This window comes from Lissotriton helveticus, chromosome 9 (genome assembly GCF_964261635.1).
Source record: "Lissotriton helveticus chromosome 9, aLisHel1.1, whole genome shotgun sequence".
Taxonomy (NCBI): Eukaryota; Metazoa; Chordata; class Amphibia; order Caudata; family Salamandridae; genus Lissotriton; species Lissotriton helveticus.
In genome coordinates, this window is record NC_136070.1 from 60029083 (window position 1) to 60048911 (window position 19829).

A 19829-nucleotide genomic window follows, 5' to 3' on the forward strand; every position below is an offset into this window, starting at 1 on the left:
GCTTATTTCCACATCCCCATCCTGAAGTCGCACAGGAAGTATCTCCGTTTTACGGTAGGGTCGCAACACTACCAGTTTGCGGTCCTTCCTTTTGGACTTACTACTGCGCCTGGAGTTTTCACCAAGGTGATGGCAGTGGTGGCAGCACATCTCAGGAGGTCGGGAATAACTGTATTCCCATATCTGGACGACTGGCTGATCAAAGCAGAGTCGCCAGATAAGGTGCTCCTTCATCTGCAAGAGGCAACTCATTTGTTGTACAGGTTGGGTTTTTCGATAAATGTACCCAAGTCTCACCTGGTGCCCTCCCAGCGCAACCTGTTCATAGGTGCGGTACTGGACACTACTGTATGTCGTGCATTCCCTCCACCTCAAAGGATTCGCGACATACAGGAAATGATTCCTTTATTCTTCAATGGAGCGGTCGTTCGAGTCCTGAAGGTCCTTCGTCTGCTCGGTCTGATGGCTTCTTGCATTCTGTTGGTCAACCATGCACGCTGGCACATGAGGGCACTCCAGTGGTGCCTCCGCAGGCAGTGGTATCAGCACAACGGAGATCTCAGGGAGTCAGTGAGGATCTCCAGAGAAACTGCAGCGGATCTGTCTTGGTGGGGCGTGGAAGGCAATCTGTCTCAAGGAAAGCCTTTCCAGCTGCCTCCATCGGTTGCCACTGTGATAACGGATGCATCCACTCTCGGGTGGGGTGCTCATCTGGGGGATCTGGAGGTCAAAGGTCTTTGGTCTCCAGAGGAAAGGTTGCTTCATATCAACCTTCTAGAGTTGCGGGCGATACATCTGGCGCTCAAGGCCTTCCTCCCTTCTCTTCGCAGTCAGTTGGTTCAAGTCCTGACGGACAACACGACCGCGATGTGGTACATCAACAAGCAGGGAGGAGTAGGGTCGCGGTGTCTCTGCAAAGAGGCTCTGCGTCTCTGGTCCTGTATTTAGGACCATCAGATTTGTCTGATGGCAAATCATCTGACCGGAGTTCTGAACGTACGTGCAGACGTTCTCAGTCGGCAGTTCTCTGCCAACCACGAGTGGAGGCTCCATCCGGAGGTTGTTCACGACATCTTTCAGATGTGGGGTACTCCTTGGGTGGACCTGTTCGCCACTCGCGAGAATGCTCACTGCCTGTCATTCTGCAGCCTCCAATATCCGATGCAAGGAGCACTGGGGGACGCGTTTCAGTTGAGTTGGGGAGGTCAACTCCTTTACGCGTTTCCTCCCATACCCTTGATTCCTCGGGTTCTGAGGAAGATTCGCCAGGACCGGGCCCAAGTCATATTGGTCGCCCCGGATTGGTCAAGAAGGGTGTGGTACACGGACCTACTCCACCTCTCCTCTCACCCGCCGCTCCGTCTCCCTCTGAGGGTAGATCTCCTCTCTCAGATGGAGGGGCAGGTTCTACACCCCCACCTCCAGACATTACACCTTCATGCCTGGAGATTGAACGGGGCAACCTGAACTCTTTTTCTCTCCCTCACGATGTGGTGGATGTCATTCTTTCGGCCAGGCGTGACTCCACCAAATGCATCTATTCGTATAGATGGTCTAAATTTGTTGTTTGGTGTAGGGAGAAGGCTGTTGACCCTTTGAGGGCTCATCTGTCTGATATTTTGCAGTTTGCTCTCTCTTTGGCGCAGCAAGGATTTGCTGTTGCCACAGTCAAAGGTTACCTTTCGGCGTTATCGGCATTCCTCTGCTTGCCGGACCAGCCGTCTCTTTTTAAATCTCCAGTGGTTTTGAGGTTTCTGAAGGGCCTCACAAATAAGTTCCCTCCTTCTCCATTTATCGTGCCTCAATGGGACTTAAATCTTGTCTTAACTTTCTTGATGGGTTCTCCCTTCGAACCCTTACACAAGTGTCCCATGAGGCTTTTGTCTTTCAAGACAGTCTTCTTAGTTGCGATCACCTCAGCAAGGAGGGTGAGTGATCTTTAAGCTCTTAGTTCTAAGCCCCCATTCCTGACCATTCATGTTGATCGAATGGTTCTTAGGACCAGGGCTGCTTTTCTGCCTAAGGTGGTAACTCCCTTCCATCTAGGGCAATCCATTACCCTTCCTACCTTCTTTCCTCCCCCTCACCCTTCTAAGGAGGAAGAGAGACTGCACCGTCTGGACCCTAAGAGGGCGGTGTCTTTTTATCTGGACAGAACTAAAGACTTCCGGATGGACGACCAGCTGTTTGTTGGTTTCGCTGGCTGTCGGAAGGGCAGAGCGGTGCACAAGCGCACACTTTCCAGGTGGATAATCCTGTGCATCAAGATTTGCTACTCCCTCGCGGGTAAGGACCCTCCTGAGGGTTTAAGAGCTCATTCTACCAGGGCAAGGTCCGCTACTTCTGCATTGTCTAGAGGTGTACCTGTTGAGGACATTTGCAGAGCCGCGACTTGGGCCTCCCTCCACACTTTCGCGAAGCATTACTGCTTGGCTACCGAGGTGAGGAGGGACGGCCACTTTGCGCGTCTGTCCTCCAAGATTTCCTGGTATAGCAGAGTGGACACCCTCCTCCAGGAGTGGGACTGCTGTGGGACTCTATTCACAAGGTGAGGAATCCACAAGGCAGATGTATCTATCAGAAGAACAAGTTACTTACCTTCGGTAACGCTGTTTCTGATAGATACAGTATCTGCCTGTGGATTCCTCACTGACCCACCCGCCTCCCCGTTGTCCACTCTGCTATACCTGAGTTTATTTGTATATATATTGGGTTTTTGATACCTTTGCTACGCACTATGTGTGCTGTTCTGATTTGTATGTACTATGCACACTGTATACATGTATATTTGCTGTCATTGGTCCGTCCGGGTGCCTCGAAGGCACGGAAAAAAGGGCGGAACTGATGTCATCACGCCGACGTAGGCCTAATAAGGGGTCGGTGACGTCGGACGGAGTCGCGCGCGATGCCACATTCCTATGACGTCGTCTACGCCGGCATGCTACGAAGAATTTTCCGAACATTGCTGATGCAAGGGGGATATTCACATGGTGAGGAATCCACAGGCAGATACTGTATCTACCAGAAAAAGCGTTACCGAAGGTAAGTAACTTGTTCTTCTGGCACAGACCACACCTACAATGCCGCACGCGGCCGACATCACCTACTGGCACGCAGGGGTAATGCTCACAAAACACATTTTTTATCCTGTCTGATACCTGGATATAATTCTAAGGCAAGAAATCTGCGGCTAGAAGTCTCTATCCGATTTCCTACCCAAAGTAGTTTCAGATTTTCATATTAAGCAAACCATTTATCTACTGACATTATTTCAGAATCTTTTGACTCTAGAAAGATCTCCCTACACTTTAGATGCGAGAAGGGTCTTAACATTTTATCTGGACAAAATACTCTAGTCCAAACGATTGTTTATTCATTTTGCCCCATTATGTACAGGTTAGCCACATCCAAACAATATATAGCCAGGTGGATAGTTTCTTGCATTCTGGTATGCTATCAAAAAGCAAACACAATCTTAACTGGTAAACCAAAAGCTAATTCCACCAGAGGTGAAACAGCAACAGCTGCTTTGATAAGGAATACTCCCACTGCAGAAATATGTAAAGCAGCCACATGTAGGACTGTTCACACCTCTACGAGACACTACTGTCTCAATTCAGACTCTAGAACAAACGCTCAAGTAGGACAAGCTTTCCTAAGTAATTCTTTGCTTATTTGCTTCGGGGGCATCTTTTTCCCTTCCACTGCCTTTTTAGAAATGTGCTTGGCACTCTATTCAGTGCTTATGATTGTATATAGAGATACCCTAAGAGAGAAGGAATGGTTTCTTAACTGTAATCCTAGTTCTCGCTCGGGGGACTCTCCATTGAAATCATAAGCATCCTTCCCTCTGCAGTGGAATTATGAAAGATAATTTACATATGTTCTATGTTTCATTAGTCCTCCTCTCTATCACTCTGTAAAAAGATCTGATGTAACTGCCACTTCCTGGGAGGGATGGAATACTGGAGGAGTGTGAGCTCCTAAAGGTGCATCGTCAGTTTTCATATGCATGTAACTGCAGCCTATGGGTCTACAGTGCCCTATTACTTCTTCTCCATTTCCTTTCAAAAGGTTTGTGAAAGAAATTTATAAGGAGCAATTATGTAGCTTCTTGTAATTTTTCCTAATTTTTATTATTAATGTGGCCTTTTTTTTAAACTAAATTAAATTAATTGGGCAATATAGCCTATTTTATAGTCTGCAGAACGCTTCTAAAAAAATTATATTTTAAAACTTGGCCTTCCTGATGTAAGGCTAAGCTCTACACTTAAGAAGATATATGTTAAAGCAGTGCTCCAGGATCCCTGCACATGGGCAGGACTATTCACTTCTCATGATTTCAATGTAGATTCCCCTGAGAGAGAACTAGGATTACAGGTAAGAAACAGTTCCATCTCTGCCCACTTACTTATCAGAATGAGTATAGTTGCAAATATGTAGAAGAAATATTGAGAAATGAAGCTCACAGATGTAGTTTAATGTAATTTGTTTCCAAAAGAAGCTATATCTCATTATGTGTGGTAGCAAGCAGATAGATTTTTGCTTCCCCGTAACTAAAGCTGGGCAAAAAATAAAAGTTTTCCCATAAATGCTCCTCTCTGCTAATGACTGTTCATTTCAGACAAACAGTTTTGTAGAGCGAAAGCTAGCCCCCATTTTCGCTGTTTATATAGCAGTTGTAATTCTGCTACTTGGCCTATCTGCTTGCCCTGGCAGGGATGGGGACGTCACAGATCAGCTGGTAATAACTTTTTACTTGAGCACCTCCACCATTTTTATTATTACAGGTGATACTGCAGCTAAACTGTAATAAGACAATTAGATGCAGATTGGAGTGTACCGTATATGACACTGATATTTAAAATTATGTTTCACATAAAGTAATCCTCAAAGGTGACATGATTTATTACGTTTCTCCACCAAAAATCATTTTATTTTTCTTCATTATTTGATTGCAGGCAAATGGCTACACTCCAAGCCCAATTGACTTGACTAATGTCGTTCTGTCTCGGGAGCTCCAGGTTAGTTTGCATTGTATTGATTATTTGTAAACAAAATATGTTTTGCACATGAACTATTTAGCTGTGTGGTATAAAAATGCTCCCTACTGAGTAGTCATGGGGTGTGCTTTGGTGGATCTTCTAGACAGACTCCTGAGGAATACTCAAGATGTCAGCAATGCAACGTGTTCAGGTACTGAAAGGGGGTGTAGCCTAGGCCTCCTCTGGGGCACTTGGCACAAAAAGCATATCTTTTACAGTTGCATGCACAATACATATCGCTTTGAATGACCAGCGGACTATTGTGAATTAAGGGCCTCATGACATGGTTACCTGCAGATGCCTGCATGCAGTGCTGGAAAGTAGGGGTATCACGCCTGATTCCAGTTCTGGTAGCTCTTTATGGGCAAGATCTGGGATCCAGTATGCTGAATTTGTCCTTGCTTCATCTTCCAGTACCTGAACACAATTCAGCAGGGTCCACACATCTCCATTCCAGTCACTGCCGCAAACTATACGCAGCAAGGGGGCGTTCTTATTTTCATTTCTAGCCGAGCATACACAAAGCCCTGATTTAGAACATCACCAGCCCTTCTCTTTTTTCAAGTATTATCCTAGCTGGGACTCATATGGGGCCTAACACCTAGATGCCAATGCAATGAAAGGAAACAAAGGCACATTGCTTATCATTTCACAAGTATCTTAGAGGAAAGATAGGCTGTTTATGTACACAGACTCTTCATTTGTAAATATACTACTCATAAATCCCTGTGTGAGTAGCAAACAATCACAAACTTACTCATAAGTGTAAGTTTACCTTGGTGAATCAGGCCCACAGTGATTTGTTTACAACAAGAGTATTACATCTAAACCCATAGAGGTACTCCTTGAATGGGTGCAAATGTACTACTTCTTTTTGTATTCACCAACACTGGCAGCAGTAGGCTTGGAAAGCTGTGCTGCTCAAGTTTCCAAGAATACTGCTGGCATTCAAACACCCAAACGTTGATAGGCTGAATGCTTGCAAATAGACCTACAAGTGGCAATTGCTCTGGTAGCATTCCAACCTGTCATTTTTACCCACTGTGCCACTTTAGAAAGAGGATCCCAGCTATTACAAATCAGTACTGACCCTGTTCCTCATGGAAACATTCCATCCCAAACCTTTGTCCTCTCACATTTCTACAGTGCCACCCACTACTTGTATGTACATTGCGTTCTACTGATCTTCATCTGCTGTGCATCTCACGAGTCAGCCGGTGTAGAGCCGGAGGTCGCTCCTTCAGATCTCTGGCCCTGGTATTATGGAATTCCATCCCACTTATTGCCTGCAGCACCCAGGATCACTGGGCTTTCGGGAAACCAACAATACCTGGCTTTTCACTTCCATCTAGACACATCTCTCCTGGTCACTGATCCGCTAGCGCTGGGTCGCTCTGTTGCTGGGGCAGCCATGCGCTCTATAAATTTCCCTAACATAACATAATATATATTTTTTTAACATATTTTTTATTAGCAAGGAATTACACAGTACATCTTTAAAAGCAGTATACCATGTAAGCATCTCATGACATTGTCGGACATATCTCTGTTGATCCCATCTACACAGTTATTGCACGTTTACACTTGCAAAGGGCTAAAGCCGGCCTGAAGCAGTCATCTGCATACATTGTGTTACATGCAATAGAGTAAATAGGACCCTCCATTGATACAGCTGGTATACATGCCCTTGACAGGAGACAACTTAGTATTTGACACCCCTGCCTAGTCTATACCATGTCTATACGTCACATAACGTGTGAGTCATTTTCTTTTAACTAAAACTCCCACAACCATAACAATAGTCCCCACCCTCCGCCCTCAGGCTCGGTGACTAATAATTGCATAATCAAGTATCTAGTCCATCATCGCTAGGTTCCCTTTTGGTTTGTGTAAACATCAAGCGACTGGTCCATAGTGACACTCCTGTCCATGCCCCGAGAGCCTTGGACCCATATGCCTCTGCCCTGCACCGGTTACCACACATTCCGGCTTACGCATCAAATTCCATTATGTCTAGTGCCCCCAACTCCTCCAGTAATTGGTACCACTCCAGTGATATAGGCGTCTTGCGCAACCCTCACTGCTCTTCCCTGTGCAGCTCAGCGCCCTCCGCTCTGCCCCCCTCAAAAACTCATCATGGCAGGCCTTCAGCGATGGTGCCCTGCTAGCTTTCCAATGCATTGTTAGGTTTTGCTTAGCTAAGATGAGTGCCAGGTTGTTAAACTTTGTGACCTGACTACCTTTCTTCCCTTTAGGGCCCAACCCTAGTAGACACTACACTGGGCTATCATTGCCCCGCACCGGCGCTATGTTAGTTAGTATCGTGCTAATTGCCCCCCAATAACGCTGTAGCCATGGGCAATTCCACAACATGTGCATCAAATCCTCTGCCTGTGTATGGCAGCGCGGGCACATATCCGAGTGTTCTGGGAACATACGACTCAGTTTGTATGGCGTCAGATATGCCCTATGCAGAAGCATAAGTTGGATGAACTTAAATTTTGGGTTCCTTGACACCTTCCTAGGGTATTCCATCAACACATCCCACTCCTTATCGTGAAAAGCTCGTCCTATGTCCATTTCCCACTTTTCCCGTAAAAACCCGAGGGCACTGCTGCCACCGCTCTTATGCCTCTGTACAACCACCTGGTGAGGTGTCCGCCAGTGCCCATCAGGTGCTGCATCGTGACCAGCGCATGTGTGGCTGGTTCCACCCCCTCTGGTGCCCATGTATAGTGGGAATGACTTGCATGCTCCATGCTCTCTCACAAACCCATCATGCGGCATTATAGTACCCTCCTTAAAGAAATCGCCCACTGTGCTCACTCCCACTTCTTCCCATGTAACATAACATAACATAACTTTACTTTACTTTGTGGATTTATAGCGAGCAAACGAATCACCCCCGAGGGGATCTCTCGGCGCTATAGGAGAAAGTAAGTGGGGCACACCCATCTAGAACAGCCATGTCTTTAGAAGTTTCTTAAAGCTAGATAGCTTAACTTGAGTAATTTGAGACTCACACCCCCTGAATCTCACTGACTAAGATATGTTATGTTATGTTATATTTAATTTGTACAGCGCAAGGCTACTCAAGAGTGTCCCGGCGCTTGCTCCATAAAGAAAGCTGCACACATATCAGAAGTTAAAAAGCAACGTTTAAAAACTTTTCTTAAAAAGCAATGGATCCTGGGTGCCCCGGAGTGCCATGGGCAACATGTTCCAGGCCAGACCGGCTTTCTGAACAAAGGAGCTCCCACCGAGCCTTTGGTGATTGAACCTGGGGGTCTGTATCAGTAACTGATCAGACGAGCGCAACTGTCTCCTAGGTGTATAAAAAGCAAATCTCTTCTGAAGATAAATAGGGCCAGAGCCAAAGAGGGCCCGATGCGTGATGGACAGCATTTTGAATTTTAGACGAGATTCAACTGGGAGCCAGTGCAAGTTGCGCAAGTGGGTGCGAACACTATGTCTAGAAGACAAACCCAATAGCAGTCTGGCTGCCGAGTATTGGACTACTTGCAATTTCTTTGCCAAAGCAGGTCCCTACCAAATTCTTCACTTGTGTCGAAAAGTTCAGATTTTCATTGAACCAGACGCCGAGATTTTTTGCGGCACTCTTTCCCGCAGTGGGCCGGGGAAAGCCAGGAGGCCACAGCCTTTCTCTGAAGTCCGTCGGGAAAGAGCCATACAGGAGCACCTCAGATTTACCTTCGTTACACTTCAGCTGTGCATTCGCAAGCCACAAAACACAGAAGACAAACAGTGCTGCACGGCCCCAACAGAGTCGTCCCCCTTCCTCCAGGAAAACAGAAGCTGCGTGTCATCCGCGTAGGCCCTAGTGACTCCGCAAGATAAACCTGAGGAGTCACATAGATGTTGAAGAGAAGGGGGCTACGTGATGACCCCTGCGGCACACCAGTTGTCACCTGCATAGGCACGGAGGCACACGGAGGAAGCCAGACCTGCTGCGACCAGCCTTCCAAGAAGGATCTGATCCACTGCAGAGCCGATCCAGAAATGCAAATTTCTAGTAGAGGATCAAGGAGCAGAGAGTGGGGCACAGTGTCCAATGCCGCTGAAAGGTCTAGCATAACCAAAGCTGCTTTCCCGCCGGCATCCAAGCACTCCTGGATCGCTTCTGTCACCTCTAATAATGCTGACTCCGTACTATACGACGCGTGAAAGCCAGATTGTGCTGGATGAAGCAGACCTGACACCTCTACATAGTTGGTTAGCTGAGACATTACCACCTGCTCGCAAACCTTATCCAAACTTGGCAGGAGCGAGATAGGGTGGTAGTTCTCAGGTAGCAGAGGGTCAAGTGACGGCTTTTTGAGGAGGGGCAGAATCAGCGCCTGCTTCCACGACATTGGAACACACGCCTCGCAAAGCGACTTGTTGACCTAAATTTACCTCTGGATTAATTATATCTGCCACTTCGGACAGAAGCCTAGCCGCACACGGGTCATTAGGTGATCCCGACTTTAGTGCGGTGATCTGTCTTTATTGAGTTTTTCTATTGTTTTAAATTCTGAAGGGCACTTTCTCTAGATGCAGAACTTCTCTCTTGGCAATGGTGGGCCTGGAACAACGTAGTCCCCTTTCCCTGGGGCTTAAGAGCACAAAGGACAATCATCATAAGAGGGAGAGCAGTGTTTGACCCCCAGGTACACATAGATATTGCAACGTAGGCACAGCTAATGCAGGAAGAAGAGAAAGATGAAAAAAACAGTGACACAGAAAGAATGCAGGGATGAAAAAGACCCAGCAATAATGATATAAAGGGGCGGGCAGTGTTTGGGTGTGTGGTGGCGCATTAAAGACGCATGAGCTGGCATCAAGACTAGGCAGCATTGGCATTTGGCACCCAAAACTTTGATAATGCCAGCCACAGGCTTCTGAGCAAAATATTGGGCCCTGTACTTATTGTTTTACAAATTAAGCATTGAAAAAGTGACTAAGAATGCCTAAGATATAATCTTGGGAAAATCAAATGAATAACACCACTTGAGTTGGTGAGTCCAGGCACGTTGTTTCTGCTTGCCACTGAGGTGAGGATCCGGACGTTAATATCTTTTCTAATTGTTGTTTCATTTGATTTTCAAGACTTAATTTGTAAAAGAATAAGTACCACTATTGCAATCTACGGCGTGGTTATAAGGGGTTTTAGAGAAGCAAGGGAAATTCAAGTAGTTTACAACACAGAAAAGGTGGCAGGTACTATTGCTGCACTAACAGACAGTTGTTACAACCGTTCTTTGGTAAGCGTTTAAATTTTTCTCTCTTGCCCACCTCCTAAGACCAGCCACCAGAAATGGTCTTAACATATAAACTTATTTAGCACAACACTGGAGAGGCAAAGCGTATCAGTACTTGTTTGTAGCTTTAAATGCCATACATATAAATCAACATAGATGACAGGAGTAATAGTTTTCCAAACGGTGACGTGATTTTCAAATGCTTTTATTGTGTGTCATAAAATCCACAGCCAAAATCCACAGCCTACGCGTTTCGCCCAACTTTAAATTTAGCCGTATCGCTATACCATGCCGATTAGGGCACAGTGTACTATCTCCTATGTCGGAGCCCTTCTCCTTCGGTATTCTTTCCGGAAGTGTGGAAATTCAAGTAGTTGAGAACACATTTTTAAGAAACTTGCTATCGGTGCCACAATCCACGCCAACATATATAATTCACCAAGAGCCTGGGACAGACTTTGTGGATGATTTAATTGTAATAGCACCTCTCTTAAAATTGATTTCAACCTGGTTAAACCCCGAACTAGAATTGAATCGCGAAGTCATGAGAGATTGTTTGGCTCTAGACCGAGCTAGTAGTAACCCTTGGCCGTGTCATGTCAAAAGGCTGGCAGTGAAACTGGGATGGCCAGAAGTATTTAATTCCCCAGACAAATTAGTAAAGGGTGATATGCAGTGGGTGAAGAAATCTTACTAGTATATGGGTTTTATGGCAAGAGAAGAAAGAGAGTTGGCAAAACCAATGGTACGTGCATAAATAAATTGCTAAAAACGTCTTGTGCAATCGAACCTTATTTGAATGTGGTAACCAACTCTAACCACTGCTTTCTTCTGGTAAGATTCAGGCTGAACCAGCTACATCTTTGGAGGAGGAGCTGCGAGCTGACCTCACCAAAGCTCCCCTATTTGGAGAAGCCAGGCCAAAAGATGGAAAGGGATAAGACTATATGAAAAATAAAAGGTTAAGCAAGATGCTCACTGAAGGACCGATCTCCAAGTAGGACTAAGGGCAGGCCATAGGGAGTAGAAAGCTGCAAGACCATGAGAAACATGATAAGAACCAGTAAAAGAGGCAGACCTAGATAGAGGTGCAACCTATGATTGGGAAATGGAAAGGCATAAAGGATATTAGTCCATAGAGATCATGCTCAAAACCAATGTAAGGAGCATATGCAGCATGCTCAGCCGCAGCAAACACATACAATGAATAAAGAGCACCAACTGCCAATCAAGGAATGTATCCTGAGAAACCGACTTTGAAAAACAAACGGGAGCTTCAATCATAGATTGATGGTAAAAGAGAAATCAATGAATGCTGAAGACCATCACGAGAAAGATAAGAATGGTAAGAAACCAGTCTTATACTGAGAACCTTAATAGATATATAGAGCATCATCTGTAAAATTGTAACAGAGATGCCAAGTGAAGAGAAGAGGGGAAAAGACAAGCACAACCAAGAAGAGTGAACCAAGCGACTAAGAAGGGTGTAGGTAAAAAGCAGGAACGTACACCGTATAGGACACCAGCTGCGCAAAACACTCACACATATATACCTGAAATAAATGACAGCTACAAGAGAGACATTCAAGAGAATGGTATATACATGTAGAGACATCCAAGGATAAATATTCGGTTGTATGATGGAATCCTGCATGTGTTTAGCAAGCATGCCTTTACTATGCCGGCATTAGAACAAACACATCATAACAACGCATTTCTTTAGCGCGCAAATCGTTACAACGACTTGCCTTAGGGGGTCACTGTACTTTGGAATAGCATCTTTCCCTATTCCAACTCCAGTCTGTGCAACCGTACGGAAGGTGTTGGACTTCAAATCCAACACAACTTCTGCAATGTGTCCCCTAAAGCAAGTTGTTGAAACAACTTGCTTGCTAAATGAATGTGTTGTAAAGGCGCGTTTGTTCTATTGCGTTTGTTCTATTGCCAGTGTTGTAAATATATATATAAGGATAACTATGCATATAAAAAACATAGAAGGGCCCATAGATATACAGAGTGCAGCAAAAACATATCCACTCCTCTGAAGGTAACTCATGTCCTCTACCAATGAGCGGGAGGACAAGAAGTGAAGGAACCAGGGATACCTCAAGAACAGAGGTAACCCTGGCTCCGGTGGGAACCGTCTCTCAAGGGGATTTGCTGGTCTCCGGACTTTGAGGACCGCGTTTCGCTTTACGCGGACGATATCCTTTTATACCTCACCTCCCCGCGTAAATCTCTGTCTGTTCTGTTTGATGTTCTTGCTTCTTTTGGAGCCAACTCGGGCCTCGTTATTAACTGGACCAAGTCCTGTGTATATGTTCTCTCGGGGGTTTTGCCCCCCTTGCCGAGTAGACTTCCTATTCAGGTGGTCCAGTCGGGCTTCAAGTACTTAGGGATTTTTATTACGTTGGACCCGACGCTCCGCTTTGAGCGTAATCTCCTCCCACCGTTGCTTAGACTGCGCTTGGATGTGGCCCGTTGGCGCAAGCTTCCTTTATCTCCGCTGGGCAGGGCGGCCCTGTTTAAAATGATGTCCTTGCCGCGATTCCTTTACGCGCTTCATAACTCCTATGACGCTATCCCTAAGACCTATTTCCAAGAGATTGAGAGTCTTCAACGGCAGTTGATATGGGATGGGCGACCCCGTATCGCACTCGCAAAGCTCACCATCCCCTGGTATGATGGGGGCATGGCGCTCCCCGATATCAAGCGATATTATTGGGCTTCCCAGTTGTCTGCCATTAATCATGTGATGTTTTCCCCGGGTCGTAATCCTGCATTCGAGATGGACAGACTCCAGCTTCCGGGTGGGGACTTTACTAGAGCGCTTTATTCCCGATCGGCCGGGCGCCATCTTGTGGGCCCATCCAGGATTGCTGTAACGGTGTGGCGGGCTGCGAGTGTGAGTTTGGGGTGGGAGGATCGATTGACGTTGGCGACGCCGCTTTATGCATCCGAACGTTTGGGCGGACTCTGGTCTACCAAGGGTTTCGACCGCTGGGATGTGATTGGGATCTGTAAGGTGGGTGACGTGTACTCGAACGGTTGTGTGAAGTCGTTCCAGGCCCTCCAGGCGGAATATGGTTTGAGTGGTAGGGAATTTTTTCGCTACCTGCAGGTCCGACATGCCCTCGCCTCAGTCTTGGTTCCTGATGAGGCCCTGCCTGAATCTTCCCCCCTCGAGGACCGTGTCCTTGATGGGCATCTTCCCGATAGCACTATTTCTCTTATTTACAAGAAATTGATTAATAATCGGGCGGACTTACTGGTCCGACTTCGGGAGGCTTGGGTTTGCGATGGGTTGGAACTGGACGACGAGGATTGGCAATCGGCGCTCTCTTCACCCAAGGAGGTGGCCATTCCTGCCCGTCTCCGCTTGGTTCAGCTTAAGATTCTTCATCGAGTCTATGTCACTGGTCCGCGTCTGGTTACGATGGGCTTTTCTTCGGATGGGCTATGCAAGCGTGGATGTGGCTTGAGTGCGACCTTTTTGCATATCCTTTGGGAGTGCCCGGTTGTAGCTGCTTATTGGACTGCTGTGCTTGAGGTGATGACTGCTGTTACGGATGTGGCCCTGCGGCCGGAGCCTCGCAGATGTCTGTTGAATGTGTGGGAGCCCACTGACTACTCTGTGGCCCAGACCAGATGGGCTACCCTTGGTTACATGATTGCGAAGCGGGATGTCGCGCAACTCTGGGGCGCTTCCAGGCCCCCTGAGGTCTCAAAGTGGGAAGACAATATGGACTGGTCCATGTTTCGTGAGAAGACGGTTTATGTGGCCAGGGGCAGGCCCAGGGTGTGGACGAAGGTTTGGGGCCAGTGGAATGATTATCGTTGGGGTATTTGCACCCCTCCCCTTGAAAACACTGCTGAGATTGTCCTTTCTCCCTAGACTAGAGTTCCCGGAACTTTTCCGTAAGGTTTTTTATACTTCCGGTTCTCCCCGCTGCTCCCCTCCCCCCCCCTCCCCGACTTGATTGGAGCCTCCGGGCTCTGGGTGTGTTCTCCTGATCGTGGAACCGTCCCCTCCGCTCTTTGGGCTGACCTTAAGTATCGTTCATTCGCCTTTTAGTGTTTGTGTTTCTTTTTGTAAAAAATAAAAATACAAATTGTTCTGTGATGTCTATAGAGTAATGCTTTGTACTTGAGCTGTACCTATCCACGGGTGTACATTTTTCTTACATGCACTGTGCCTTGTTATTAGCGGCCAGCCCGTGAGGTTGTAGGCCCATTCTTGTACTTTTATATGCTTACTCCAATAAAGGTTTTGGAAAAAAAAAAAAAAAAAAAAGAACAGAGGTAACCACGAACGGACAGAGATGAAACATCCCACAGTCATAAAAGAAGAGATTACAACAGTAACTGAGGTTGAGGCAGAAGGACAAAGCTGTGAGACAGCACACTATGCCACATAAGAGCAGGAAGTGGAAGGCATCACCCACTCCAAGAAAATGAGGGCAACCGTCCCACAACTAATGCCACCGACTGAGGAAGGATGCCAGCAGGCAGTCGCAGGAGACGCAGGAATAAACAGCATGTGGAAAGTACACCATAAAAGAGAAGAAGACCCCCAGGAGAATGAAGGGCTGGCGGAAACTAAGCGCAACATCTAGTAGATTATGTCAATCCCACAGTGCCCAATTTATGGAAGCAGAAGCAAACAGGTAAGAACCCGACCAATGCTGAATGGAAAATTGAGGAATGGTAGGATCCAAACAATCAAGGGGACTGGTGTTCTAGGTGAAGAGAACTGAAAGAACAGCAGGCACAACAGCTACCCCATAGGTGCGATGGCAGATATGTGTAAAAACCCAGCAGGAGGCAACAACAGCGACCGTAACCCAAGAGGGTAGGTAGAACGTCGAAAGGGTAAAAATACATACAAGAACACCAGACTGCGGAAGAGAAGCGGCATCAGGATCATGACAAAGTAGGAAAGGGCATATGCAAGAAAACAGTGCTAAGGCACAAATCAAAAAAAGTCCTCCAAGGAGACAGGAGGGATCCCCCCCGAACTGGGCAATGCCTGTGTGAAATAGAGCGATCCACTGGGAACACTGTTTCAAGTTTAACCCAAGCACCCAGTCAGAATTTAAAAAGATAGTCACTATGAGGAAGAACATTAGACTGGTCAAGAAGTAGAACGCTAAGTAAATGGTCTTTTGACAATTACACAGAAGGAGTTGTAAATCCAGTACGACTGAAACTCGATTGAGCGTAACTCGCCTCGGTAGCCAAACCAGGAGGGGACTGCAGGCTGGAGAAGATTCCAAGCCACTGGTGTCACCCAAGCTTAGTAACAGTTAGACTCCATCGGCACTGCATCCGAGGCCCGTAACTGAAGCTGGTTGACGTAGAAAGGAGCATCAGTCGGCGTCAAAGGCACCACTGTGGGAGCCGGCAAACCAGAGTCTGACGTCGTCATCGGAGTCAACAGAACAAAAGCAATAGCCAAAGGTGGGAGACTTGATGGGCTGTGCATCGGCATCACTGAGGTGTCAGACACAGGAGGCCAACCTGAAGCCAGGGAAGAACACACCAGTGTGGTCACAGGCAGAACCTCATGCACATCTGTGAGGTCCTAACGCACTCCAAAGTTAGGTGACAATCGAAGAATAGAACGAAGAGTTTGAGACTATTGTGTGATCTGGTTCAAAGACGCCCCACCCCCAGAATAGGAGGGGAGACGCAGCACAAACCCATGCCCCTACACTTCAACAGAAGAGTCGAGATCAGCAATAGGTGATGAAGGCGGGCGGCACTGCAAATCAGACCGCCGACACCAAGACTTACCTCCGAACATCAAAAGAGAATGATGATCGTAGGAACGACTCCTAGTACGGATGTGCGGACGGTCCGTGGAACACGCAGTGGATCGTGGACAACAAGAATACCTTTATGACTTGGACATCCATGCCGCAAGAAGCTTTATGCGAAGTTCTATGTGCGCTTTTAGTCAGAGCTGGTGACAAGAGTCACACTCTTCGGAGTTATGGCGCTCACCCAGGCACCACATGCAAACCTAGTGTCGTCCATAGAACTCACAAGGCTTGAACCCCGAGGACATTGAAGAAGGAGAAAAAAGGACATACTGCTCCATTGACGAAAAACATCAAGTACGCTGAAAAACAGCTGTAGAAACTGCTAGCGTGAAAAAGAAGGAACTGACATCAGGGCGTCGGTAAAGGTCTTATATGGACCCAGTTGACGTCACATTCGGGAGACGCCGTAGCTGCAGAGTCACTCAACGGCCTCTACCAATACACAGAGGTACTGCTGACAAAATGTCCGTATCCAATCTAGCGCTTGGGGAGGATTCTAAGATAAGGAACCTTTGGGTAGATGTCTCTGTCGTCAGATAAGAGGTATAGAAAAACAGGTCAGATCAAGAGAGTAGAGGGGAAGAGAGAACGGTAGAGAGAGATGTTAAGGGTAGAAAGAGAAGTATGGTGTATAGTGAAAAAGGGAAGTTGAGAGACATAACTGAAACAGAGAATGAGAGGTGTAGATTATGTAGGGGTAAAGAGTTGTGAGAGGAAGAAATGGTAATGTAGAGAGATCATTAAATAAAGTGGCTGAGAGAGGTATCTGATATGTATTTGTGTAAGAGAAAAAGAGAGAGCGATAGAGAGAGAGAGAGAGAAAGAGAGAGGGAATTAATAGGGAAAAAAGGAAAGAGTTAGAGAAATAGAGGTAGCCAGATAAGAGTAAGATACTTAGAAAGGGAACCGAGGTAGAACGAAGAGGTGAAGTGGTGAGGTAGAGAACTAATGGTGAGGTAAATTGAGAAGTTAAGTCATGAGAAAGAAGCCCGGCGTAGAAAGAGGTGAGGTAGTGTGGGAGATGTGAGGTGGGAAGGGAAACATGTCTTTCTGTTTACACGCTACTACAAGGAGGCATTGTTTTATTTATGCAAACTCTAGTATGGCTATCTTAATAGATCGGACTTTGTGTCAAAAACTATAGGCCTCTTTCATAAAGGCAAAGTTACTCCTATGTGTAAATGTATGATTTTTTTGCAACTTGCAATTCACAAAGAAATTGTATTAGTAGTACATTTACGACTCCGGATTTTACACATTTCTGGGGAGACTGCACATAAAAAGATAGACAGTTGTAAAGTTACTACTTGTAACATTTCTTTACGAATTGCAAAAAAATAAAAACTTACCCAAAAGAATGAGTTTACTTTGTGAATCAGCCCCTAAGTGTGATTGTGCTAATCCACCTGAATAATGCCCCTTTGTCAGACTACTGTCAACGCAGATATATGAAATGGATATAAACACATTACTCACTACGGCATACTCAGTGCTCTTTTTGAGGTGGTCACAAAAACGGCCGTAGCTGATGATGTGATTCCCTCAAAGATCCACGTTCAATGTACAGCTGATGTGTCTTGAAGAAATGTGAATAACGCCAACATGTTGCAAAAAATTGAATACTTTACACATACAGGAAATTCTAAAACTAATTTGGTATTTATGCTTAAACTTACTGATGAAAAGAGACTAACTAAATGTTCTAAATAATTTGAACTGAAGTACAATCAACCAAAAATAAAGTAAATACATCTTGCATTATTTTTTCAAATTAGTGAGCCAGCCGATTCTATGCATTTAAGTCAGCAACATCTAACTGTCAAATTAATGTGGACTGCACTTGGAACCTTATAGACTGCAAATGGACTTGGCAGTGGAGTCAGATGAATCAAGGAAATTATTGCAGTCTGACTCATTATGTCTTCAGAAAAGGGAGCAGCAGAGAAAGGGAAGACCATCTTCATATTAAAAAATATATAGTGGCTTGCCGAACCCCCTTTGTTAGAAATGAGACTTTGGTAACCATCAGTCACTGAAGCCACTAAACAAGTTTAAAGTAGGAGGCCAAGTCGTGACCTAGATATTAATGCTTTTGCTGCAGCTATTATAACACTGCACTATTTATAGTATATGGAGCAGCTCCAATCCCTTCTTTTATGAGAAATCAATATGATCACTTGCAATACCATACGAAGTGCAACAATTAAGCTCTTATAGAAAAAAGGGAAACAGAAAGGAACAGTTGACATAGATACCCATTGAATCAATCAATCAATCAATCAATCAAGACATTTATAGAGCGCACTACTCACCCGTAGGGTCTCAAGGCGCTAGGTGGGGGGGGGTGCCGTTACTGCTCGAACAGCCAGGTCTTGAGCTTCTTCCTGAAGGAGAGGTGGTCTTGGGTCAGGCGCAGGTCGGGAGGGAGGGAGTTCCAGGTCTTGGCGGCCAGGTAGGAGAAGGACCTTCCTCCTGTTGTCGCTCTCCGGATGCGGGGGACGGCGGCGAGGGCGTGGCTGGTCGATCTGAGGTGGCGCCTGGGAGCGTAGAAGTTGATTCGGTTGTTGAGGTAGATCGGGCCTTGGTCGTGTAGGGCCTTGTGTGCGTGGGTGAGGAGACGGAAGGTGATTCTTTTGTTGACGGGGAGCCAGTGCAGCTCTCTCAGATGTCCGGAGATGTGGCTGTTTCGTGGGATGTCGAGGATGAGTCTGGCTGAGGCGTTCTGGATCCGCTGGAGTCTCTTCTGGAGCTTGGCGGTGGTTCCGGCGTAGAGGGCGTTGCCGTAGTCCAGTCGGCTGGTGACGAGGGCCTGGGTGACAGTCTTCCTGGTCTCGGTGGGGATCCACCAGAAGATCTTCCGTAGCATGCGCAGGATGTTGAAGCACGACGAGGAGACGGCGTTGACTTGTCTGGTCATGGAGAGGGAGGAGTCCAGGATGAAGCCCAGGTTGCGTGCGTGGTCCGTTGGTTTGGGTGCGGTGCCCAGGGCGGGGGGCCACCAGGAGTCGTCCCAGGCGGAGGGCGAGGAGCCCAGGATGAGGACCTCCGTCTTGTCTGAGTTCAGTTTCAGGCGGCTGGTCGTCATCCACTCGGCTACATCTCTCATCCCTTCGTGCAGGTTGGCTCTGGCGGCGGCGGGGTCGTTGGTCAGGGAGAGGATCAGCTGGGTGTCGTCGGCGTAGGAGATTATGTTGAGGTTGTGTTGGCGTGCGATGGCCGCGAGGGGGCTCATGTAGACGTTGAAGAGGGTGGGACTCAACGAGGATCCTTGAGGGACGCCGCAGATGACTTCGTTGGCCTCTGACTTGTACGGTGGTAGGCGAACTCTCTGTGTTCTTCCGTCGAGGAAGGAGGTGATCCATTCCAGTGCCTTCTCCTGGATTCCGATGTTGCCGAGGCGTTGCACTAGGGTGCGGTGGCAGACAGTGTCGAATGCCGCAGAGAGGTCCAGGAGGATGAGGGCCGCTGTTTCTCCGTTGTCCATCAGGGTTCGGATGTCATCGGTGGCGGCGATGAGGGCGGTCTCGGTGCTGTGGTTGGCTCGGAAGCCAGACTGTGAGGGGTCGAGGGATCCATTCGTCTCGAGGAAGGCGGCCAGCTGTTTGTTGACGGTCTTTTCGATGACTTTGGCCGGGAACGGGAGGAGTGAGATGGGACGGTAATTCTTGAGTTCGGTGGGGTCCGCTGTAGGTTTCTTG

At 47.0% G+C, this 19829-nt stretch overlaps 1 protein-coding gene across 1 annotated transcript in view; it reads left to right on the forward strand.

Moving 5' to 3' along the window:
• RYR3 (ryanodine receptor 3) overlaps nt 1–19829 on the forward strand; it is a 1933484-nt gene that overhangs the window by 1147293 nt on the left and 766362 nt on the right. The window contains exon 55 of the mRNA XM_078661960.1: nt 4962–5024. Within this exon, the coding sequence (XP_078518086.1) occupies nt 4962–5024 (63 nt within the window). The remainder of the gene's footprint in view (nt 1–4961; nt 5025–19829) is intronic.